Here is a 23,306-nt window from a genome sequence, read left to right on the forward strand (position 1 = left end):
AGCGGGCGAGGGCCGGCGAGCCCGCGCGGGGGAGGGGCGGGCCGGGCGACGGGGACGCGGGAGGGGGAGCCGAGCGCCGCGGCCGCCCGCCACGAGCCCGACGTGGCTCAGCTCTTTCCGTGAGGGCGGTGGTGGCCCTTAAAAGGGCCTTTGTGGTGGCATGGGCCGGCTGCGGCGCGGGCGCCCCTCAGTACTCCTGAGAGGCCTGGGTGGCCTTCTTGCCGCCCGCGGGCGCCTTCGGCCCCACGGTGGCGCTGGTCTTCTTGGGCAGCAGCACGGCCTGGATGTTGGGCAGGACGCCTCCCTGGGCGATCGTCACGCCGCCCAGCAGCTTGTTGAGCTCCTCGTCGTTGCGGATGGCCAGCTGCAGGTGGCGGGGGATGATCCGCGTCTTCTTGTTGTCGCGGGCCGCGTTGCCCGCCAGCTCCAGGATCTCCGCGGTGAGGTACTCGAGCACCGCCGCCAGGTACACCGGCGCGCCGGCGCCGACCCGCTCGGCGTAGTGGCCCTTCCGCAGCAGCCGGTGCACGCGGCCCACTGGAAACTGGAGGCCCGCGCGCGACGAGCGCGATTTGGCCTTGGCGCGGGCCTTGCCGCCGGTCTTGCCGCGGCCCGACATGCTGCGCGAGGTAGAAGAGCAGTGAAGAGGGACGCCTCAAAGGGGACCAACGAAGAGCCGCCCGCCGCAGTCCAACTGCTGCCGCGCGCGCCCAGGGGCCGCCCTTATAAGCCCCCAGGGCACACCTCCGCCCCCTCCTGATTGGCTCTTTTCTCGAATATCCGCCTCCGGTTGGTTGCAGTTAACCCTTCAGTGACGCGCCACGGCTGAGGGAGCGCGCCCGCCGATTGGTCCAATTTGAAAACCTTTTGCCCGGGGAAAAAGGCGAGGAGGAGAGGTAGCACGCAGAAAGCCAACCACTCCCGGACGTAGCCAATCCATGTGAAGGGCGCCAGATTTAAACGCTACAGCAGGAGCCCAGAACCGGAAGACAAAGAGGGTGGAGTCTGAGCCACCTCAAGAGCCTCTGGGAAATCTGTGTGGGCCTAGGATTTATAAAGGAAAGGGGTCAACGTCACTGCCTCCCCTTCCAGGTCTGGGCCCTCGCTTCTCCTTTCTCCGTCCTCCCATCCTGCAAAGGGAAAAGTGAAAGAGGGAAGAGATGGGGTCCCCTCCTCATGTTACCCCAAAAAAGTTCTGTCCCACACCGGACGAAGGTAACTCCAATCTTATGGCCCTCCCTGCCACCTGAAGTATGAAGATCTCAATATTTATTCAACATGTTCTGTCTGGTCTCAGTTCTTTCCGTTCACTTCTTGCTAGAAGGAGCCTGCTGTACGGAGCAGAGGGATAGGCACCCTCTTAGAGGAGATGCCTCCACAGACCCTCCCAGTCTACCCTAAAATGCCCATATAGGAAATAAACCTACAGGAACAACAACAAGAAAAAGACAACACTTTATTGTCACCACTGGGAGCACCTGGCCCCCCAGTCTGCACTTACTAATCAGAATACTTAATTTATAGTCAAATATCAAGTGATTTTCGAGCCTGTGTCCCTACCCCCAGCCAGCGTTCCATCCCCAGGCCCAACATATTCCTTGAGAGTCCGAGTTGTGGATAACTGCATAAAAGCGGCAGTATCCCACGTCAGGAGGCTGCAGAGACAGGACGGGGCAGGACGGAGAGGGAGAGTGGCAAGTTGAACGAAGCCATAGGCGAAGTCCAATCAACAGTCAGTAGAGGGCAAGACAGGCCCAGGATGTCGATAATCACAGCGGAACGGAATCACTAAGTACAAAAGTGGAGAATAAGAGGTGGGAGAGGCCCGGGCCAGGAGGCATTCCTGGTCAGGAAAGAGGTTGGCCTGAGTCAGGAACCCTGCAGACTGTGCAGTAAAGGGCAAAGATCGGGGGACTCAGACATCGTAGAAGAGCCGGACAAGCTGGTACCGAATGGAGAAGGTGAGAGCACTGCCAAGGATCTGTGAGGAGAGACACACTAGAGTCAGAACCATGGGGAAAGGGAGACAAGGAGCTGTAAAGCCCTTCCCCGACCGCACCTGTAGTAGCAGCAGGAGCAGAGTCAGGTTTCTCTCATGCATGGGCCCGACGACCTTAAGGAGCAAGTTGATGAGGGTCATGTTGTTACACTCCGTGAAGGCACCATCCTCATGCTCACTCTGGCGCACCGTCACTAGCTGGAGGCTCTCTGCCACCTGGAGGGGCCAGAGGTGGAGAGACCTTCAACTCTGCTTCATGCTACCAAACTCCCCTTGGATCTGATGCAGGCCTAGGATCCCCAGTCCCTGAATTCCGGATGACGGCTTCAGCCTTACCTCCTTATTGCCCTGTTACCTTTAGAATAAAGGTGCCCAAGAAAGAGAGGCTCTTGGTCTTGAACTTGGAATAGCTCATCTCCAGTTTGCCTGTCTTGGTATTGAGTCTGCAGGGGGAAGAGAGCTTTATGTGACTGGGCCACTACTCAAAGAACTCTCCTCACTATGGTCAATTAACAGGAAGAGCACTGAACGTGGAATCAAACAACCTAAGATCTATTTCTGGCTCTCCTTACTACTGTGTGATCAGAGCTGATTAGATTATGTAGGTGAATGTGCTCTGTAATTTACAAGGGCTAACCACGTTGGCAAGAGCCCTTCTTTGGGCCCACTCCCTGTGCACAGCAGATGTATAAGGCTGGCTTTACGCATCCCAAGTGAAAAAGCTACGATGTCCCTTTCAAGCCCCCAAGTGGCTACCTGGGAATACGGTGGCGAGGGCAGGGTATGATATGCAGGAGCTGAGGCAGTGAGTAGAGGAAGTTGAACACCTGGGGCATGAAGAAGAGTAGCATGGTCTTGCTGAAGTGTCCCAAGATGCCCACCACGGCAAAGGTCATGCCAGCAAAGTAACAGAAGGTATCTCCCACAAACACCCGTGACGGGTACCTGTGTGGGGGAGAGGATCTGAGCCAGTGGCAGGAGGCACTATCCATTTCTCTCACATTACACCCCCTGGGCCCTGGGCTAGCCCTGACTCTAGTTCTGGCCCAGAGGAGACTCCAGCTCTTCCAGCAACTGTCCAGGACCCAAGGCCCTGCATTCATCTGTTCCTGGGGGCTCCACAGCACTTGTCCCTAACTGCGACTAGGCAGAGAGCAACTGAAGAATATTACCACCTAGAGACTTAGAAAACACTCCACATAGGTGTGTGCAGGTTTAGCCTCTGCAGCAGGAGTTGGGTCGTGACCAGGACCATACTTGTTCTGTGATCACATGGTTATCCCCCTAGCCACAGGCCCACTTACCAGTTATGGTAGAGCAACCCCAAGGTGGTGAAAAAAAAGGGTATCATGAAGTAGAGGGAAAAGACATGGTCATCCCGATAATCACCTTTGGAAGCAGGGGAAAAAGAAAGAAGAAAAAGTTGTAGGTACCTCCCCTGCATACCTGGGTCCTATTTTTGTCTCTGAGTTCTGTCCCAAGCTGTGCTCTCCACCTCTTCCAAGTCACATTCAAGAACTCACTACGCCTTTTTTGTCACCCACGCAATCCCTAATATTCCCCCTCGTTCACGAACCCTTCCTAAATGAGTTATTGTCTTCAGTTTGGTTTAGATCAGTCAGACCTAGGTTTGAATACCAGTTTTACTTCCTGTGTGACCTTGATCATGACACATTTCAATTCTCTAGCCCTCAGTTTCCTCAACTGTTAAAATATGGTTCACGAGAACCCCTGCCACATGTTTCAAAATTTAAATGAAATAATGCTTTAAAAGTGGTTAGTTTTAGTAGGCACTGATATCCACCCACCAAAGACCACCAGGAACACACCTGCAGTCAAAGCTGGGTTTACTGACTTGTAGCAAGGGAGACACTGGAGACCACACACCACAGGCAACCATGGGATGCCTTAGTAAGGGGGTATTAGGAGGATGTGTTACAGGATTGTTTTAAGTAAATGTGGGGAGAAAGCAAGGAAGTGGAGTTTTGCCCTAGACTGGGTGCAGTCAGTCGAAGTAATTCTATGACTGAGCATCTTAGTTTTGTCTAAAAAGTAGGAGGAACTACCAGAAGGAAGCAGCAATTGCTCACGTTAGCCAGAAGAGGGAGACCTTAGTCATTTTTGAGGGATGCACAAAATGTGGTTCTGTCTATACTCAGACACGTTTATGGAGGGACCTGGGTTTGTTTTACTCTATCAGGGTCATAGAGTGACCCTGTCTGACTCTATAGTTCTGTGAAATTGTTTATGTTCAATAGAAGACCATGGCTACCAATTAGTGCCAATCCAGCTAAAAGTGAATTTTTCCTTCTTACATTCAATAAATCTTAAAATATTGCCCTTTTTTTTCCCCCTGAACTCCCCAAAGCCAGGTATCAGGCAACTTCCTTAACACTCAGACTTCTCTTCTCTCCCTACTCCCAATCCCACCTACCTTCCAGCTCCACCAGATTGAAGACGATGATGGAAGCAGAAATGACTAGTGACTGGCCAGCCTCTAGGCCATTAATTCCTGCTAGGATATTGATGGCGTTGGTACAGAACACTGCCAGCAGCCCCATGTAGACATAGTACAGGATCCCTGGGGGAAGAAGACAGAAGTATGCCACTCACAGAAATGAGGACTTCAGTACATTCTGCTGAGAAAAGTGGTAGGGACAGAGGATTGGACGAAGGACCAACAAAAAGGATCTGAGAAGACACAGGGACAAGTCAGGGACACTTGGAGGAGAATCTGGAGCACCAGGAATGATGCTCTGCTAGGTATCTCCCAGGGTAAGGGTGCCCTAAAGTAGGGGGCACAGGGGCACCAGTGGCAGAGCTACTCACCCAAGTCCAGATGCAGGCCAAGAATCGGCCGGAAAGGCTTAGGCACCACAATGGTCGTGTTGCCAAAGTTGGTGAAATAGACCATGAGAAGAGGTAGTGAGGCAGCTGTAGGCAGCAGCAGCTTATGGCGCCAGCGAAGATTCAGTACATCATCCGCAAAGCCCAGGAAAATCATGCAGCAGATGGCAAGGAGCGCACCTATCAGGGCCACAAACTGGGGGAGGCTCGGGCAGGTCACAGCTCAAGCCTACGCCCACTTCACCTTTCAAAAATACCTGTCTTTTTGCTCCTTCCTCAGCCCCTTCACCCAAACCCAAATAACCCCAACTCTCTCAGGTAGCTCCCAGCCCCCCGATCCCATGCAACCGCTCCCACTCACCCACTTACTTCATGGTGCGGGAAGGCTTTACACCGCTCCTCCATAAAGCAGTTCAGGAAAGGGAAAGGGATGAAGCAGAAGAGGATGATAAGGAAAACAGCACCGCTGATCACTCCCTGGGACTCTGGGCTGTGGCCCAGCAGCAAAGGGAGGGGGCGGAGGGAGAGGAAAGGGGGCGTGGTCACTCAGTAGGGCAGGCATTACAGCAATCTAATGGGGAAAGGGGATTGGGGAAGGGCACCAGTGCTGGAGTCCCTGATAACACCCGAGGGTCCCCTCAACCACAACATCCCTTCCCAATGTTAGCCAGTTCTGCCCTTCATCTCCCAGAGTCCGGAGCTGTCTGCGGACTTAGCGCTCCGTCTCCGTGGGGTCAGACCCCAGTTCCCGCCCTTGCCCTGCCGGCCCCTTCCTCTGCCCTTGCCTCCCGCACGGGACCCGGGTGCCACCGCTCACATTTGCTGACGGCCGGTTTTGTTGAGGTCCTGGCCACAAAGGTGCGCGGCGATGAAGTGGCCACGGAAGGCGGGGATGAGGGTGACCGTGGCCACAAATCCCAGCAGCGAGCCGATCAAATTCACTAGCAGCGGCATTGGCAACTCCGGGAAGGCCCACATGATGACCAGCCAGGAGCCCCGCTCCGCCACCTCCTCAGCTAATGGACAAGCTGGGCGGAAGCCCTGAGCCCCCAGCAGGGAGGAGTGGCCGCTCCCCAAAGGCTGGGTCTTCCCACAGCAGCCTGAGCGAAACCCAACAACTCTGACTTGAGCCGCCCTCAGGACTCCCGCGAGCTTCTATAGCGCAACCTCGGCTGTGCCCCCACTGCACTTGCATACCCACTGTTTCCTCCCGGATCTTGTTCGCAGAGCAACCAGCGTCGTGGAAGGCGGCGGCGGCCATTTTTAATACGGGCACGTAGAGAGGGGGACACAAATGTTCCCTTAAACTGCGTTCTTTATTTGAGAGTTTTCACCACGGGGATATTGGGAAGACAATTAAAGACAGAGCGAACAAAAGCGGATACTTTCCTAACGCCATATTAAAAATGTATAGCCAAAGCGGAGAAACTCCTTGCCCGGTTCCAAGATGAACACCTCCTTGTCCCACGTGTCTGACGGCGCTTACTCTTGGTTCCACGTCAGTTTTAGGTCCGCCGGCCACACAGGTCACGTTTAAAGGGCCAGTACCCCGCGTTTCCTCTGGGGTGCCTCTAGAGCCGGGAAGATGGCTCCTGGAGGCAACGGGGAAGGCGGGAGGGACGAGGATGAGGAGCCGCTCCCGCTCCCGGTGGAAAACCTGTTGCCATCGTAGTCGGAAGTCTAGATAAACGCAGCTTAGTTCCCGGGAACGCAGCTACAGTTCGGATGCTGCTGTAAATTCTAAAGCCTAGGCACTCGAAAAGTCCCTCCCACTCCTCCCACTCCCTGTTTTTCTTGTCCTTGATTCAGCTACTTTGCCTTCATCTTCCCACCGCCTTCTGCCCCCGCAGTAGCAGTAGTTGCCGGGCAACCCAGCGGGGCACTTCACCACGGTAGGGGCTGGGAGCGCCCTCCGGTCTTGGATTTAACCTAGGACTTGACTTTCCTTGGTCTCGGATCACCGCATTGTGTCAAGCTCCCAAACCAAGGAGGCGAGGCTGTGGCGTTGTAAAGAGCTAAGGAAGCAGGAGACTCAGCCCCACACGTGTCTTCCTGTGGGCCTGAGGAACTCCCAGTTAGGTTTCTTCCTCTAGGTTACCGTGCCTTTGGCTTGGCACCTGTGTCCTTGCAAATAAACAGCTTCTTCATTCCCTTTCATTCACCAGCCGCTCTCAGTGGGAAATGATTTACGTTCCACAGAGAGGAAACCACCACCAGGGACTACAGAGACAACTCAAGTATCCCCTCACTTTGTCCACTATCGAAAGTGACGTGCTCCAGGAGTCAGGGTCAGGTGGACTCTTTTTAGGCCAAAGATGGTCTCTCCTGTCTCAAAATTAGGTGTGAAATGTCCCTTCTACTTGAAGGCAGCTCTAATTAACAACAAAAAACACATATGTATGAAATACACTTAATATATGTAAAGTAATCCCAGTAACATACTTGATAGTATTCCACCAGATTTTCAGTACTTTTATCCCACTGGTGTTTTTCTGTGTGTGTGTGTGTGTGTGTGTGTGTGTGTGTGTACAGGTATACATGTGTGTGCGCATGCGTACCTGCATTTGTGCCTCAGACCGGAAACTCCCCAGAGGCAAGTCTTTTCTATTCCACAGGGCATCCCCAAGGGGCTAAGGACACAGAGATATCTGTATACAAGGCATCATCCCACACAATGAGTCTGGGTCTTAAAAAGGGACAAATGGCAATAGGAGCACATGGAAAGAGCAATTAGTTGTGACCAGGCGAGGTGAGTAGTATCTCCAAAGATTTTAGTAGGTGGCAAGAGTGGAAGGGCCTCCCAAGTAGGGGAAGTGAGACTCCAGGAGCAGGTGGAAAGGAGGAGCTTGTGGGAGCCTCAGAGGAGGTAGCATTCAGTTATGTTGTTGATCAGGAGCGGGCTGAGACTCCGTGGAGGTTGGAGGGACACTGTATCTATTTCCTTCTTTATTAGGAGTTCAATCCTAATAAATCTTCCTCCCCAAACTGGCATTGGGAACCTCTGACTCTTCTCCAGAGATCATTAGCTACTCTCCAGCCCCCATACAACCCCTACTGGAACAGCGCTGGGAGGGGACTTGTTCAAAGACAAAACACTAGGGATTCCTCATCCAATATACATGTTACCATCAGAACATGGTTACTGGGGTACTGGCATTACAATATTTTGTTCCCATGATGGTAAATGCCCCGTTGATTATCAGACTAATTAGGAGAAACAGACATAGGACTTGGCCACACTTGAAATTTTTTGCCTTTCCTGGTAAAAATTCAAAGCATTTGCCTGAATGTGAAAGCTGGTCCTAGAATTTGGAGATCAGGTGAGGTGTCAGGGGCTTCTGCTGGTTTCTGGGCTGAGTAGACACCTGAGATGCATGTCTCCTACTGGGCGAGGAGCAAGGCCAATCTATTGAGCAAGGTCAATCTATTGTTAAGTTGGGTTGCCTGTCAGACTGTCCCAAAAATGTTTTACGGTGCCTAAAAAGTCCATGAGACAGCTTTGGATAGTCTGGGGCAATGACATTTGCAGGACCCTATCTGTGGCTCTTTCCAGGCAGCCAAGTTAGTTTTTCCTTTTCTTCCTGCCTCTCCCCTATCACTGTATCAAAAGTTGTGAGCTGAGGGGCACCTGGATGGCTCACTCATTAAGCATCCGCCTCTGGCCCAGGTCATGGTCCTGCGGTCCTGGAGTCCTGGGATCCTGGGATAGAGCCCCTCACCAGGCTCCCTGCTCAGTGGGCCTGCTTCTCCCTCTCCCACTCCCTCTGCTTGTGTTCCCTCTCGCACTGTCTTTCTCTCTCTGTCAAATAAATAAAATCTTAAAAAAAAAAAAAAGTTGTTAGCTGAAAGCAAGCCCCAAGATCTCCCTCCCATTCCATTGAGATAACATGGGCCTTCAAAAGATGCAAACAATATAGAAATTCTTAGTGTTGGCATGTATAATAGAATATCTTGTTATACCTCTTAAAATAGCAAAGAATTTACTAATCCCTACTATGTTTACTGTTAAGTACTGTGGGACAAAGTGATAGAAATGCACTTTTTCCCCTCAAAGAGTCTTCTTTAGCATATTCAAGCCCCTTGGTTGAATATGAGGAAAGACAGGTGAGTGTGACAGGGTCCCCACTTTTATTTTTTTTTTTTACGATTTTATTTATTTATTTTATTTTAGGGGGCAGGGCCAGAGGGAGAGGGAAAGAATCCCAAGCAGACTCCATGCTGAGCATAGAGCCTGACATGGGGCTCAATCCCACAACCCCGAGATCATGACCTGAGCCAAAACCAAGACTTGGGCTGAGCCACCCAGGCTCCCCAACAGGATCGCCACTCTTTTTTTTTTTTTAAGATTTTATATATATTTTTAAAAGATTTTATTTTTTTAATAGAGAGAGCACACGTGAGCACAAGCAGGGGGAGTGGCAGGCAGAGGGAAAGGGAGAAGCAGACTCCCTGGTGAGCAGGGAGCCTGATGGGGGGCTGGATCCCAGGGTCCTGGGACCAGGATCTGATCCCAAGGCAGACGCCCAACCAACTGAGCCACCCAGGCGCCCACAGATTTTATATATTTGAGAGAGAGAGAGCACAAGCAGGAGGAAGGGAAGAGGGAGGAGGACAGGGAGGGAGCCCGCTGAGTAGGAAGCCCAACATGGGGCTTGATCCTAGGACCCCAAGATCATGACCTGAGCAGAAGTCAGACGTTTAACTGACTGAGCCACCCAGGCACCCTGATAGGGTTCCCACTCTTAAGCAGCTTCCTGGTGAGTGGGAAAAGCAAACATAAACAACCAGCTAGACTATAAGACAGAATGAAATAAGTGCTAGAGAGCTAAGTAACAAGTGGAAGAAGGAGTAGTAGGACTAACTAGGGAGAGTTATGTGAGACTGAATTGTGAAGCAGTGTCTGGCAGCACAGGACCAAGTGCTTAGTGGAGGAGTTGAGGAAGTCAACCGGAGAACTCAGAGAACTGAGGTCCCTGGGAGGTTGGAGGGTTCCTCAAGCAGGGTTCCTGGGGAGGAGCGTCTGCATAGGGAAACTTTACAGCCAGGCAACTTCTTATATAACCTGCTTCCCTAGCTCTGGCTGCTTTGCCCAGTGACAGCTTCCTCCTGGGGTCTGACCCTGAGTTCTTTCCTCCCTTCATTGCATGTCTTTTCCTCCCCTTATGATTAGAAACCCTCATTCTAGCAGCACCTAGTTGGCTCAGTCGGAACAGCATGAAACTCTTGATCTTAGGGTCATGAGTTTGAGCCCCATGTTGAGTGTAGAGATTACTAAAATAATAATAATAATAATAATAAACTTTTAAAAAATGCTAGGAATCTTCCATTATTTTTGGAGTCCAGTGATGATTGACGGGCAGGGCTATAGCAAGGCTAGTCCATCACCAACCATTTCCCCATCATTCCTTACAGTGAATTCCTAGCATCCCAGGCTACCCCACTGCCTCCTCTGTTTCAGGCACCCTGTTGCTGACCTGACAGATTTTGCCTAGCTCTGCAGCCCCACACTTTAGAAGACATTGTTTATTCCCAGGTACTCATTCCTTGGACTACTGACTGAATTGAGGAGAGAGATTAATACCTTTCCTGTTACCTATCTGGGTGCTGAACACTTTGCCTTATGTAGCTGGAGAAGAAGGGTCTCTTGGGGAATGGGGGTTCCTTTGAATCCTGTTGCAAGAGTTTCCTTCCCCTCCTTTCAGAAGGAAATGACAAGCTCCTGTCCTATAGGGATGGAATCTACTCCCTCAAATCTAGGAAAAAGGATGGATCCTAAGGCTAGAGTGTACCAATAGCATCATTTTGTGTGTGCTTGTTGGGATATCACATATTTGGATGGCGTCACATATTTTGGCTGAATCTATTGATAGTCCACTGCTACACTGCCAGCTCCCTTCTCATTACCACCTCTTCTACACGTGCTCCATAGGCAGGAGCTGTTACTATGGAAATATATTATTTTTAAAAACAGAAGCAGCCCCAGGCTTGGGAAATATCTCCAGAACAAAACCACACGAGCAAGGAGGTTAATAGGGTGTTCCTGAATCCTAGCTCCTAGTGGAAGGGAGGTGGTGGTGGTGGAGGGGGCTTAATATTCCATTTCTATTCTCAGACACTACCAGGTCCATGTTCTTTCTGGTCGGTATCTCCGGGACCTCTGCCAGGCACTTCCATCTAGGAGGCATGCCCTGCATCTACTTACCCAACGCCTAGCTTAGGCCAAGAAATGGGAACCAAAGAAGGTGCTGAGCCTGAGGATGCTGGGAGAAGGGGGCGACGCTATCCATGAGGTTCAGGTCCTTCTTAACCCCACACGCGTCCATACTATAGAAAACTAAGCTGCGGAGGGGAAGTCAGAGGCGCTATCTCAAGTGAGTGAAGTTACTCTTGCTGTGAGCTCAGGGGAAGGGGCGTACCCCAATTTCAGTATGGGGCGTGGTGGTCAAAGATCCCGCCTATTTTCCAACCCCGGAACCTCCTGCCCTCTGTGTCGTCCTCTTGACCTCCTCTAAGAGCTTGAGCCCCGGGCTGGCCAAGCCCCGCCCAGCGCGGGTGCGGCTCCTTTAAGGGCGGGTGGGGGCGGGGCGCCGGCCGTGTTGTCAGTGTCAGCTTTGCGCACGCAGCCTTTCCGGAGCCGGTGCCGGTCCGCGAGCCCCCACGTCTCTGCAGAGGAGTCCCCGCCCGGGTCCGGGAGGGCCCGCGCCGTGGGAGGAGTCGGGCGCTGGCCGGAGACTAACCCAGGTCAGACTGCTGGACCAACCAAAGAGGGAATCGGACCGCGCAGAGAGGGACCCCGGCGTCGAGACTCCCCAGGAGTCCTCTCATCGATCTGTGGCACCCGCTAGTTCCGGACACCCAGCCCCACAGAGCCCCCGAGCCCGCGCTCCCAGCCCCGGGGGAGCCCGCCCCCGCCCCGCGGCCAGCCCAGGCCATGCTCCCCCGGGGCAGCGGCTGAGCCCGAGCCGGGGCCCGGATCGGAGCCCGCGCGGAGCATGGATCCGGGCTGGGGGCAGCAGGACGTGGGCTGGGCGGCCCTGCTGATCCTCTTCGCCGCCTCGCTACTCACGGTGTTTGGCTGGCTGCTACAGTATGCCCGGGGCTTATGGCTGGCGCGGGCCCGCGGGGGCCGGGGGCCAGGACCCGCCTTAGCTGCCGAGCCCGGGGGCTCCCTGCGGGAGCTGGGCGTGTGGCGCTCGCTGCTGCGGCTGCGGCCGACTCGGGCCGGCGCCCCCGAGGAGCCAGGCGTCCGGGGCCTCCTGGCATCGCTCTTCGCTTTCAAGTCTTTCCGAGAGAACTGGCAACGGGCTTGGGTGCGAGCGCTGAACGAGCAGGCCTGCAGGGACGGGGTGAGTTGGACAGGAGGATCTAAGTGGTCCCCTCTCTCAGCCTTTCCTTCCAGGGGCGGGACAGAGGGGCTGCTTATGCCTGGAGGGCCAGATGGGGGTGGGGATTAACTGGAGAACCCTATGGCTTCTCTTTCCCTCCAGGATTAGAGAAAAGGGTGCAGGTGAGGCTGGAGGTTGTAGAAATCTAACTATGTCCCAAATCCTCTATTCTGTGGTGGAGGTACTCTCTGGTTCCAAACCCAAGCACAAGTTGCTGTTCTCATAGCAACGCTAATCCCTGGGCCTGAGGGCACTTCCGTGTAGCCTGGGTGCTGGTCGTGTAGGAGGAACGGGGATAGAAGGGAAACAGGTGCACCTGCAGAAGGAATTTGCCTGGTCCTCATGCCACCACACCCAGTTAACATTTCATGCCCCAAATCCCTGGTTTGATCAGAGAGATAGATCCCCCAAGGAGCCTGAATTACACCCCCCCCGCAAGCCCTTAGTAATTTCACTGATACAGACTAACACACCCTTCTTTTTGCTGACATGCAGCATTTTATTAGGAAAAGGTGTTAAGGTGGAGAGCAGATTGACGGTCCATGCCTTTCTCAGTAGATGAGCCTGGAGCTGCCCCTTGAGGGTCAGTCACAAACCAGCCCAGCCTACTTCCTCCCATTGCAGCATGGGCATCTGGTCTCCCAGGAAGTAGGGCAGGAAGCGTGGTCATAAGACTGAGGTGGGGTGGAAGGTAGAGGCCTCCCTGTCATGGGGCCCTCTCCCATCCTGGCCCAGTAATCTCTCTTCGCCCTCACCGTCTATCAGCCCCCGGCCCAGAGGGTTCTCCTGCTCCAGCTCCAGCTCCCACTAGGGCTTTACTAGCTCCCCAGATGCCTGGAAGCAGAAGTGGCCACACAAGCAGTTGCTCATTCTCCTCTGTCCGGCTAGCCAGCAGAAAGCCAGACGGCATCTATTAGCCTACATCTTGAACTCCTCCCTCCACCTGTTCTTCCTGTACCTTGTCCTTAGGTCAGGAGCGACTCCTCAGGACAGCTGACTCAGCTGGACATTGGCCTCCCTTGCAGGGGGTGGGGAGATTGGGGTTCCAAGCATCCATCTCCCCATCTCCCTGGGCCTGGCCTTTAAATAAGCCAGCGACAGGAGCAGAGAAGTTGGTATTCCCTGTTTTGCCAGGCGCATGAGCCCTGTGAATTTGTTTCCTCCCATCCCAAGATGCAAGGAAGGGCTGCCAGCTCAATTTGTGCCCCCTCCTCAATTCTTCTTCCCATCCTGCTCTCTGGATGGGGGTTCAGTAGGCTGTTTCCACTGCTGTGTAAGAATTAGGAAGCTCTTTCAAGACCTAAGCTAAGCAGCTTTCTGGTACCTAATACCACCCTGCTGTCTGCCTTGCGGAATTAGCTAGGCCCCTGGACCCTTGAGCCCTCTGAGCTTGCTTTTCCTTCCAGTCCCTCTGGTAAACTTCCCCAAGGCCATGCTGAGCTAGTCTTCAACCCCAACAATATGGATGGGGTCATACCCTTGAGTCTCCACATCCTATTTATCTGGAAGAAGGCTTAGCCTCATTTTTTCAGCTCTTGTCTTGAATAAGTGGCCCTACTGCTTTTACCCTTAGCTCAGGCTCTCTCCCCAGTTATATGTATGTACCAACCAACACCTTTATTACTTTTTCTATGCACACCTTTCTTTGGCAGTAGGTTGGGGGATGAAGAGGAAGGTGAGGGGGAGAAGAGGAAGGCTCCTGGTAATTCCGGGAGAAATCTAGGGTCTTCCGCTCAAGGTGATCTGATCTTTGATGTGGTCTAGCTCCACGGTTCTCCCTAGGAACTGCAGGCCCCGGAGGGGTGTGGTTCTAGGGGAACACTTCCTGTCCTAAAGCCCTGAGCCAAGGAGGGGCCAGAAGCCAGCCTGCAGCTGAGGCCTCCGCAGTGCCAGGGCCCAGCCAGCAACTGAGCAGGCCAGTCCTGTGGGGGGCAGCTCTAGAGACCTGATCCTGCGTCCACATTACTCCCTCAGAGTTCCATCCAAATCGCCTTTGAGGAGGTGCCCCAAGTCCCACCCAGAGCCAGCATTAGTCATGTGACCTGCGTAGACCAATCGGACCGCACCATGGTAAGGGTTTGATGGGCACTGCCTTCTACAGGGCCTGAGGGGGGCTGATCCCAAGAGTCCTTTTAGTCTGAGGGCTCTTGACCTGGAGTCTCTGAATGCCTCTGGGATCCAGGACCGGCTTCAGGAGGTCTGAGAGTCACAGTCAAGTTACATGCGAAATGTAGCACGTGTGTATATCTGCATTTTTCCGGAGAGAGGAGTCTTTGGCTTTTGTTTATTTCTTCTATGGGCTTGTGACCCCAAAGAAGTGTAGTCCCAAGGAAAAGCAAGCGGGGAGGGATCTTTATAGGACAGAGCAAAGCAGGGTTGAGCCCCCATCCTCCGCGCCTGACCCTCCTTGCCTCCGTGCCTCACTGGTCTCAGGTGCTGCATTGCCAGCTCTCTGCTGAGGAGATGATGTTCCCAGTTTCTGTGACCCAGCAGTCCCCCGCTGCCGTCTCCATGGAGACCTACCACGTCACTCTGACACTGCCACCAACACAGGTGGAGGGGGATGTGGGAAACCGAGTTGGGCAGGGGGCGGTTCGAGGCCTCAGCCTTGCAGTTGGGTTCCTCTCTGGGACGGAATTGGGGAAAGGAGGGTCCTGGGGAGTAGGGAGTCGTTGGAGGCATGAGGCAAATCAACCCAGCCCCTTTGTCCGTTCCCCCCCAGTTGGAAGTCAGCCTGGAGGAAATCCCTGATGAGGGGCTGCTCGTGTCCTGGGCCTTTACTGATCGCCCAGACCTCAACCTGACGGTGCTTCCCAAGCTGCAGGCCAGGGAGGTAAGGGGGCAGGGCAGGGAGGAAGAGGCAGAGCAGGGAGGTGATGCAGAGCTGGGGGCCCCACCTCGTTGTTCTCCTCTTCGCCATGCAGAGAGGTGAGGAGCAGGTGGAGCTCTCCACCATTGAAGAATTGATTGAAGACGCCATTGTCAGCACCCAGCCGGCCATGATGGTCAACCTCAGGGCCTGCTCTGCGCCTGGAGGCCTGGTAAGTAGGCCCTCAAAGCAAATAGTTTGTAAGTGGACCGTCCCAGTGTGCTATGTTGGGATTCCTGTTCTTTTTACCTCCTTCTGCTCTTAGGCACCCAGTGAGAAGCCGCCCATGGTGCCCCAGGCACAGCCAGCCATCTCCCGACCTACCCGGTTATTCCTACGGCAGCTTCGAGCATCTCACCTGGGAAGCGAGTTGGAAGGTGAGAGCCAGAAGCAGCTGGGGGACTGCCAAGGCTCTGGGTGCAGGAGCTCCCTGCCCTTCTACCAAGGATGTGGCTTCTTTATTCCTCGGTGGCTTCAGATCTTTGATCTGAGCATCGTCTAATTTCTGGTTTCTCCCAGGCACTGGGGAACTGTGCTGTGTAGCTGAGCTCGACAACCCGGTGCAACAGAAGTGGACCAAGCCCATGAGCGCTGGTCCCGAGATGGAGTGGACTGAGGACCTGGCCCTGTAAGGAGTGACTCCTCCATCCCCACCCCTGCTCTCATGGGCAGACTGAGGATCAAACCCTTCTAGCATAGCCCTGGCATGAATCAGCCCTGCTGTCAGTAAACTCTTGTGTGAGCCCCGATTATATGCCAGGCCCTGGCCTAGGTCCTGGGGATACAAACATAACCAAGATACACCCCCACCCCGAGTTGATTGCAGGCTCCAGGCAGAGGCAGAGGTACATAAAGTAGATGGGATAAGGGCTCCAGTCAAGATTTACACAAAGTGCCGTGGGCTTGCTTAGGTGGGGGAGAATAATTCCCACATGGAAATAAAGGTCAGAGTAGGCTTCGTGGAGGAGGTGGCATTTAAACCACACCTGAGAGGAAGAATAGGATTTCAACAGAGTGTGACAGAAAAATGTTTTTGGCAGAGGAAACAGCCTGAGCAAAGGGAAGGGGGTGGTTTGACATAGAGAGACGGGGAGGGCAAGACTAGGGAGGATCCATGCCCAGCACCCCGAGCAGAGCCCTGTCCCATTCTCTTGGGAAGAGAACATATTTGTTTGTTTAATTTTGTAAAGCTTTATTTATTTAAGTAATCTCTACACCCAACGTGGGCCTCCAGCTCATGACCCCGACATCAGCAGTTACCTGCCTTTCCAGGTGCCTCAGGAAGAGAGAATATTTGGAGGGCAGGAGTTAATCTGATCGGAGCCCTTGTTCCATCTTATTTATATACATCTTTCCATGCCTCTGGCCTGTGATCAGTTCGAGAGTGGGTTTGGTTCGCTAATCTTCCCCCTTCCCTGCCCCACCTCATCTTGGCCACAGGGATCTGGGCCCCCAGAGCCGGGAGCTGAGCCTCAAATTGGTGAGGAGTAGCAGCTGTGGAGACAGTGAGTATGGGGCAGGAAGGAGCACCTCTGGGTGGGTGCTGAGTGGGGCCTGGTTATGGGCCCAGCTCACAATGCTGTCGCTTTCCCTAGCTGAACTCTTGGGCCAGATCACACTATCTGTGGGCCCCCCTTCCAGACCTCTCTCCCGAAGACAGGTATGCCCGCTCACCCCTGGGCCGGGGAAGGCCCTGGGACCGGCGGCCACCATGGCAGTAGAGGTGAGAAGCTGAGCCTTGGGGGAAGATGGGAGGACACCGGGGAAGGGCAGTCTTTGAGGCGCTGCCTCTTTGGTCTTCCCCCCGCTCGGCAGCTTCAGTATGAGGAGGGCTCCCCCCGGAACCTGGGCACTCCCACTCCTTCCACTCCACGCCCCAGCATCACACCCACCAAGAAGATCGAGCTAGACCGGACCATCATGCCTGATGGCACCATTGTGACCACAGTCACCACCGTCCAGTCCCGGCCCCGTGTAGAAGGGAAATTAGGTAAAGAGAAGGGAGCCCAGTCCGAGCCAGGGGCCCCTGGCTGCAGACCCGTGTGGGACAGGGAAGGGCAAGGGAAGCCCTAATTCCAGCTCCTCCTGTTTTCCAGCCACAACTTCCTCATCATCTTTGTCTCTCAGACCTCCCTTACATCCCTCTTTTTCCCCACCGTTTGTTTCCCGCTTCAATCCTGGGGATCCTGGGTCTGCCGAACTCTCGCCTTTCTACCTCCCCCTGTTCCCCGCTGTCTTTTCACAGGTCTCCTGCTGGCCCTTTCCCTAGCCCCAACTGCCTAGTTGTCCCTCCCTCTACCCCCAACCTTCTAGCACCCTTGGGATCCACCAACAAACCCACTGTCCTCTGTGATAGTTGTCTTACTCCCAGGGGCCCTCCATGACATTCCTCCCATCTGTGGGGGTCCCACGGGATTCCTCCCGCCCCCAGGGGACCCTTATGCCATCACTGTGCACTCTCAGCATCTTCATGGCCTCTCCCCACACCCTACACCCCCATTGGTTCCTGTGGTGTCTTTTTGCCTCCCCTGGCATCTTACTAATCACCCGTGTGATTAACTGTCCCTTAGTCACCCCTGCCCTTGGAGTCAGCCAAAGCCTGCATCTCAATAAAGACAGTAGGGGGTGGGGGCCACTTTAAGGCACCTCCCAGCTCACTGACCCTCCCCCACCCACCAGACTCCCCCTCCCGCTCCCCGTCCAAGGTGGAGGTGACCGAGAAGACGACAACTGTGCTGAGTGAGAGCAGCGGCCCCAGCAGCGCCTCCCACAGCAGCAGCCGTGAGTGGGGGATCGGGAAGTGTGGGTGTCGGTGGGCACGGGGGCCCCAGCGTCAAAAAACCATTTTGCGTGGGACCCAGGAGCCAGAGAGGAGTCAGGTTATCCATCCTCTGTACCCCCCCAGCAGGGGAGAGCCACCTTTCCAATGGCTTGGACCCTGTGGCAGAGACAGCGATCCGCCAGCTCACTGAGCCCAGCGGGCGTGCAGCCAAAAAGACACCCACCAAGCGTAGCACTCTTATCATCTCTGGCGTTTCCAAGGTAACATGGCTCTGAGGAGAGAAGCTGGGATAGGGAGAAAGCCCTGATGGGTCACTCCCGCCCATTAAAACAGGTCCCTCCTGCCAGGTGCCCATTGCTCAGGACGAGTTGGCACTATCTCTGGGCTATGCGGCATCCCTGGACGCCTCAATGCAGGATGACGCAGGAACCAGTGGAGGTCCCTCCTCACCGCCCTCAGACCCACCAGTCATGTCCCCAGGACCCCTTGATGCCCTCTCTAGCCCCACCAGCGTCCAGGAAGCAGATGAGACAACACGTTCGGACATTTCTGAGAGGCCATCTGTGGATGACGTTGAGTCGGAAACAGGGTCTACTGGTGCACTGGAGACCCGCAGCCTCAAGGATCACAAAGGTAGGGAAACATTAGCAGCACCCCCTCCTCTTCTTTCATGCCCAGTATCAGGACCTGGGTCCTACTGGACACTTAGGGGAATGGGATTCTCAACCCAGTTTGCCTTTTCCTTCCTCCGCTAAGGGATCCCCAGATTTGCCAGCCTATTTCAGCCAAGCCAGAGTGGAGAAGGGGGACTTACTGCCTGGGGTCCTCCCCTGGATCTGACAGGCACCAGTGACAGGGAGGGATTCCAGAGTATTTCCCTTTACCTCCACTTTTCTTCCTTCCTGAGTCTAAGCATATATCTTCTTTCCTAATGACTGTTTTTTTTTTCTTTATCCCCCTTCCATTCTGTACTCTCTTCCTTATAAGAAATTTTGGGGTGCCTGGGTGGCGCAGCCGTTAAGCGTCTGCCTTCGGCTCAGGGGATGATCCCGGCATTCTGGGATCGAGCCCCACATCAGGCTCCTCCGCTATGAGCCTGCTTCTTCCTCTCCCACTCCCCCTGCTTGTGTTCTCTCTCTCGCTGGCTGTCTCTGTCAAATAAATAAAATCTTTAAAAAAAAAAAAAATTCTACCCCAGGTCAACTCTAGGAGTGTCCTTCTAGCAGCGACATGGCTGGCCCATGGATGGTCGTGGTGCTTTTCTACTTTTAAGGATGAGGGGCTTGCCCCCACACATTTTTATCCCTCTGCCGACGAGTCTATCAACCACAAATGTATTTAACTGTGACTTAAGCCTGCATCACTTCTTGGGATAATGAGATTCCTAAGCCCAAAGCCTACTGTATAAGCACTTTTCTCATTATGTTGGTCCCGAATTTACCTCCTTGAGGTTTTCCAGCTGCCCCGCTTCCTGCTCACATCCTGGAATTTGGTCGACGAGTCAGTGCTCACCCATCTTGTCCTTCCATGATTTTATGGGCTTTTAGGAATACCCTCTGCTCAGACTTTGGCTTTCCGTAGTGGAGGCCCAGTTGTCAGTCTGGCCTCGCAGAGCAGCAGCCCCGTGACGTTGCTGCTCAGTGGCAGTAGTCAGGAGTGCCCACAGAATCCCGGGAGCACCGCCATTTTTTCCTCAGGAAAGATAAAGGCATGTTTTGTCTCTACTTTCTTTCCTAAGGAAGCCTGGCTTTTAGGCAAAGGAACTGGTTCTGTTCTGTATCTTCGACCCCTCCATGCTTGGTCCTTTCTCTGCTCCCCACCTCACCCCACGCCTACCGTGCCCCTCTCTCTGCCTCAGCCTCCCCTCTTCCCTCACAGTGAGTTTCCTGCGCAGTGGCACCAAGCTTATCTTCCGCCGGAGGCCTCGACAGAAGGAAGCTGGACTGAGCCAATCACACGATGATCTCTCCAACACGACGGCCACACCCAGTGTCCGAAAGAAGGCTGGCAGCTTTTCTCGCCGCCTTATCAAGCGCTTTTCCTTCAAATCCAAACCCAAGGCCAATGGCAATCCCAGCCCCCAGCTCTGAGGGCCCTTCTCACCTCCTGAGCTAGGAGAGGGCAGGAGTCCTCTCAGCCCTCCCCCCACATCCTCTTCCATTCTCCTTCCTGGATTCCCAACAGCCTGGGCCAGGGAAGCCCTCTGGGTTCCAGGAAGCCCTGTTCACCCTGGGCTGTGGGGCCAGTTGGAAGGGTACTTGCAACGGGAAGCACGAGAGAGGCAGGCACCCGTTGCTGAGGACACAGAGGAGGGAGTGGGTGGCTGGGAGTAAGAGGAAGGCTCTGTCCTGGCTCGTGTGGGCATTCCTCAGAACCGGTTGCCTGCTGTTGACATTGGCCCCTCAGAGGAGTCCCAGGGTGCTCAGCTCCTCAGCTGGTCCTTCCTCCCCTATTTATTCTCTTTTCTATTTATATGTGTGATCCAGGACCCTCAGTGAACAGATGAGAGAGGGCATCTCTCCCAGGTGACCCTTCTTTCCTGTCCCAGGAGGGTAGGCAATTAATTCCCTTTGGGACAGGACTCCCATGTCTCCCTCAGGTCCCCACTCCGACCAGCACCAGTGTCTGCCTCTGGGGACATTGGCAGCTCACAGAAAGCCGGGCCGGTGCCCTGGATGGGGGGCAGGTACTCCCCACCTCCCTGCCTCCCCTCCCGCTCCTCATCCCTCCCTCCCCTTTATTACTGTTTTTGTACTTGATGCCTTCTCCGTGAGCAGTGGCTCTGTTGGAAGGAGGGAGCCAGGAGCTGGGTGGAAGCCGTCCCCAGAGAAATGGCTTCAGGGGCTTTATTAAAGACTGTGATGATGATGGAGCAAGAGCGGGGCTACACCTCTGTGTGTTGGGAGATGATGATGTCCATTGCTGTGTGATGGCTTGGAATTTAATTTATTAAATTAAAGTCAAATTGGAGTTTATAAACTGGACAACTGGTTATCCTTTGAGAGGTGAGTGAGCAGCAAGGCTGTGGTGGGTCAGAGGGCCCAGATAGTGAGGTAGGCTCGATGACTCACATACCGGGTCTGCTAAGAAGTGCCTGCAGGGAAGAAGGGACGTGTAGAGATCGGATGGGAGAATGTGTCTTTGAAGGGTGAAGTCGCAGCCAAAAATGTCAGAGAAAAAAAAAGTCATTCGGATTCGGACAGGCATCTTCGTTCCCCTTTCTTGAATAGGCTGCTCCTTCCAGGTTATAATGGAATCCTAAGCATGGACTCTGGATAGATGGCCTCGGTTTGAGTCTAAGCTCCTCTAATGACCTGGGTGACCTCGGGCAAGTTATGTTACCACAGAGTGCCTCAGTTTTTTTATCTGTAAAATGGGAACTGTGATAGTAGCTATGAGTTGGTTGTGGCTGAGAAGTAAATGTGTAAAGTGCTTACAATTCTGCTGGCATATGGTCAGTGCTGCATAAGTGCTAACTGTTGCCTCAGAAGAGACAGATTGGGAGGGGGAAGTCTTATAAGGGTTTCATCATACTGAAAAGTCTTTCATTCCTAAATGTGGGTAGGTTTCAGGGAGTTACAGATACTAGCAAAATCTACACCCCTGGTTCCGGTTCTGTGGGACCCTACCCAGGATCTGAACCAGGTAAGCTGCTGCAGGATGTCAGACAGAGCCCTGGACCAGGGACAGAAAGCCTGAGTGTGCCACAGACACACCAAGTGACCTTGGAACAGACCACTTCTCCTTTCTGGACCTCCACTTCCTCATCCCTAAAATGAAGAGTGGCCTAGATAATTATTCGGGTCACCTCCAGCCTTGCCATTCTGACTGACTTACATCACAGAGGGTTTAAGGCACATGCCGTTGGGTAGGCAGCATGGAACTGTCGATATTTTCTATGTCCTGTCCATACTAGTCACAGAATATAGGATTTTTATTTTATTTTATTTATTTATTTATTTATTATTTATTTATTTAGTTTGAGAGAGAGAGAGTGAGCATCAGCAGGGCGAGGGGCAGAGGGATGAAAAGGGAGCCAGACTCGGGGCTCGATCCCAGGACTTGCCCTGAGCTGAAGGCAGATGTTTAACCAACTGAGCCACCCAGGTGCCCCAGGATATAGGATATTTAGTAAGAGTGTCAGAGTGTGGATGTTTGGTTAATTTGTATATAGTGATATGCTCAGCTCTAGGTCATGAAAACTCAGAGATTTGCCAAGCTGTTTCCCCTGACCTAAGAAGTGCAACTCTTTTTTTAAAAAAAGATTTTATTTATTTATTTGAGAGAGAGAAAGAGCGAGCACAAGAGGGGGGAGGGGCAGAGGGAGAAGCAGACTCCCTGCTAAGCAGGAACACCAATGCGGGACTCAATCCTGGGACTCCAGGATCATGAACTAAGCCAAAGAGAAATGGCTCAACCAACTGAACCACCCAGGTGCCCAAAAGTGCAACTCTTAATGGCTCGCAGAGGAGCAGCTTATTTACCAAGATGCCAAGGTAGCCAAATACACTGATCTTGAAAGTTTACAAGAAACTTTTGTTGATGGGAGGGCAAGTGTTCAGATTCCCACTGGACCTATGAATTGTGTGGATGGTAATTGGAAGTTGTACTCAGCTTCTAGTGCTGAGCTGTCCAGAGCTCAATGGAATCACATAGTTTATGGTAAGGAACCGGATCACATTGGAAACAGGTTTTTTTAAAAATGAATGTACAAAACATACAAAACATTGATCAACTTTATCCATTTTACACTTTGAGAGCCACAGCTTTTGATGAGTCTGAATTATGCTTTTTGTGGCAGCTTTTAAAGGACAAATCTCAGGATATGTCTGAATTATCCAACCAAAACCATAGCTTGTTTTCAAGAGAAGCAGATTGAGATGGAAGTAAATAATGCTAGACAGCAAGATGTGGTCTTGGGGCACCTGGGTAGCTCAGTCCTTAAGCGTCTGCCTTTGGCTCAGGTCATGATCCTAGGGTCCTGGGATCGAGTCTCTTGGTGTGTCTCTCTCCGCCAAATAAATAAAATCTTTTTATTTTGAATTTTTTCTTCATGAAATTACTAAATTAAAGCTAAGAACCATCTTCAGTGGTGTAAATCTGAATTAAAAGGTTAGCATTTTGTCTATAACTGTGCTTTTGAAGGGATGAAGTTGATAAAATATATTTTTGTTACTTCTGAATTATATTTTTAAAAACCTGATTTTAAAATAGGGACACTGCTGTAATTCACGGTTGATAACAAATTCATGCATAAATTTTTTTATGCACAAATTTCTGATTTTACTCTTTGTTTTTTTTTTTTTTTTTAAAGATTTTATTTATTTGACAGAGATAGAGACAAGCCAGCGAGAGAGGGAACACAAGCAGGGGGAGTGGGAGAGGAAGAAGCAGGCTCATAGCAGAGGAGCCTGATGTGGGGCT

The 23,306-nt window shown here is 52.9% G+C and overlaps 3 protein-coding genes across 5 annotated transcripts; 1 reads left to right on the forward strand and 2 right to left on the reverse strand.

Annotated features, from left to right (window-relative positions):
* Positions 1 to 131: 131 nt before the first annotated feature.
* Positions 132 to 711, reverse strand: LOC100463612 (histone H2AX). The gene has a single exon (XM_002929591.4). The coding sequence runs from the start codon at positions 617 to 619 to the stop codon at positions 188 to 190; it is 432 nt and encodes a 143-aa protein (XP_002929637.2). The 5' UTR covers positions 620 to 711; the 3' UTR covers positions 132 to 187.
* A 725-nt stretch (positions 712 to 1,436) lies between these two features.
* Positions 1,437 to 6,457, reverse strand: DPAGT1 (dolichyl-phosphate N-acetylglucosaminephosphotransferase 1). 2 transcript variants are annotated; one of them, XM_002929590.4, is made up of 9 exons: positions 5,664 to 6,279; positions 5,216 to 5,336; positions 4,829 to 5,042; positions 4,434 to 4,580; positions 3,304 to 3,388; positions 2,756 to 2,944; positions 2,355 to 2,442; positions 2,060 to 2,215; positions 1,437 to 1,981 (listed from the first exon to the last, which is right to left on the reverse strand). In XM_002929590.4, the coding sequence occupies exons 1-9, from the start codon at positions 5,822 to 5,824 to the stop codon at positions 1,916 to 1,918; spliced, it is 1,227 nt and encodes a 408-aa protein (XP_002929636.1). In that variant the 5' UTR covers positions 5,825 to 6,279; the 3' UTR covers positions 1,437 to 1,915. The 2 variants fall into 2 exon arrangements, with proteins under 2 accessions (XP_002929636.1, XP_019665867.1); XM_019810308.2 differs by lacking the exon at positions 1,437 to 1,981 and having other exon boundaries at positions 2,076 to 2,215; positions 2,336 to 2,442; positions 5,664 to 6,457.
* Positions 6,458 to 11,431: 4,974 nt separating this feature from the next.
* C2CD2L (C2CD2 like) lies at positions 11,432 to 20,857 on the forward strand. Of its 2 annotated transcripts, none has more exons than XM_034665938.1 (14): positions 11,432 to 12,192; positions 14,206 to 14,301; positions 14,665 to 14,784; positions 14,954 to 15,064; positions 15,156 to 15,272; positions 15,366 to 15,477; positions 15,620 to 15,728; positions 16,541 to 16,605; positions 16,696 to 16,823; positions 16,916 to 17,090; positions 17,780 to 17,881; positions 18,006 to 18,142; positions 18,230 to 18,515; positions 19,761 to 20,857. In XM_034665938.1, exons 1-14 carry the CDS (start codon positions 11,839 to 11,841, stop codon positions 19,970 to 19,972), a joined length of 2,124 nt encoding a protein of 707 aa, XP_034521829.1. In that variant the 5' UTR covers positions 11,432 to 11,838; the 3' UTR covers positions 19,973 to 20,857. The 2 variants fall into 2 exon arrangements, with proteins under 2 accessions (XP_034521829.1, XP_011235940.2); XM_011237638.3 differs by having other exon boundaries at positions 18,009 to 18,142.
* Positions 20,858 to 23,306: the final 2,449 nt, after the last annotated feature.

Source organism: Ailuropoda melanoleuca, chromosome 8, assembly GCF_002007445.2.
Source record: "Ailuropoda melanoleuca isolate Jingjing chromosome 8, ASM200744v2, whole genome shotgun sequence".
Taxonomy (NCBI): Eukaryota; Metazoa; Chordata; class Mammalia; order Carnivora; family Ursidae; genus Ailuropoda; species Ailuropoda melanoleuca.

Bases quoted from the DNA above. Each gene is read 5' to 3' on its own strand.
- DPAGT1 (XM_002929590.4), bottom strand. From the start codon at position 5,824: ATGTGGGCCTTCCCGGAGTTGCCAATGCCGCTGCTAGTGAATTTGATC. The intron at 2,443-2,755 runs GTAGCCACTTGG...TTCCCCCTGCAG, and splicing joins CCTCGCCACCGTATTCCCAG to ACTCAATACCAAGACAGGCA. The intron at 1,982-2,059 runs GTGCGGTCGGGG...CTCTCCTCACAG, and splicing joins TGCTCCTGCTGCTACTACAG to ATCCTTGGCAGTGCTCTCAC.
- LOC100463612 (XM_002929591.4), bottom strand. From the start codon at position 619: ATGTCGGGCCGCGGCAAGACCGGCGGCAAGGCCCGCGCCAAGGCCAAA.
- C2CD2L (XM_034665938.1), top strand. From the start codon at position 11,839: ATGGATCCGGGCTGGGGGCAGCAGGACGTGGGCTGGGCGGCCCTGCTG. The intron at 14,785-14,953 runs GTGGAGGGGGAT...GTTCCCCCCCAG, and splicing joins TGACACTGCCACCAACACAG to TTGGAAGTCAGCCTGGAGGA. The intron at 16,824-16,915 runs GTGAGAAGCTGA...CCCGCTCGGCAG, and splicing joins CGGCCACCATGGCAGTAGAG to CTTCAGTATGAGGAGGGCTC.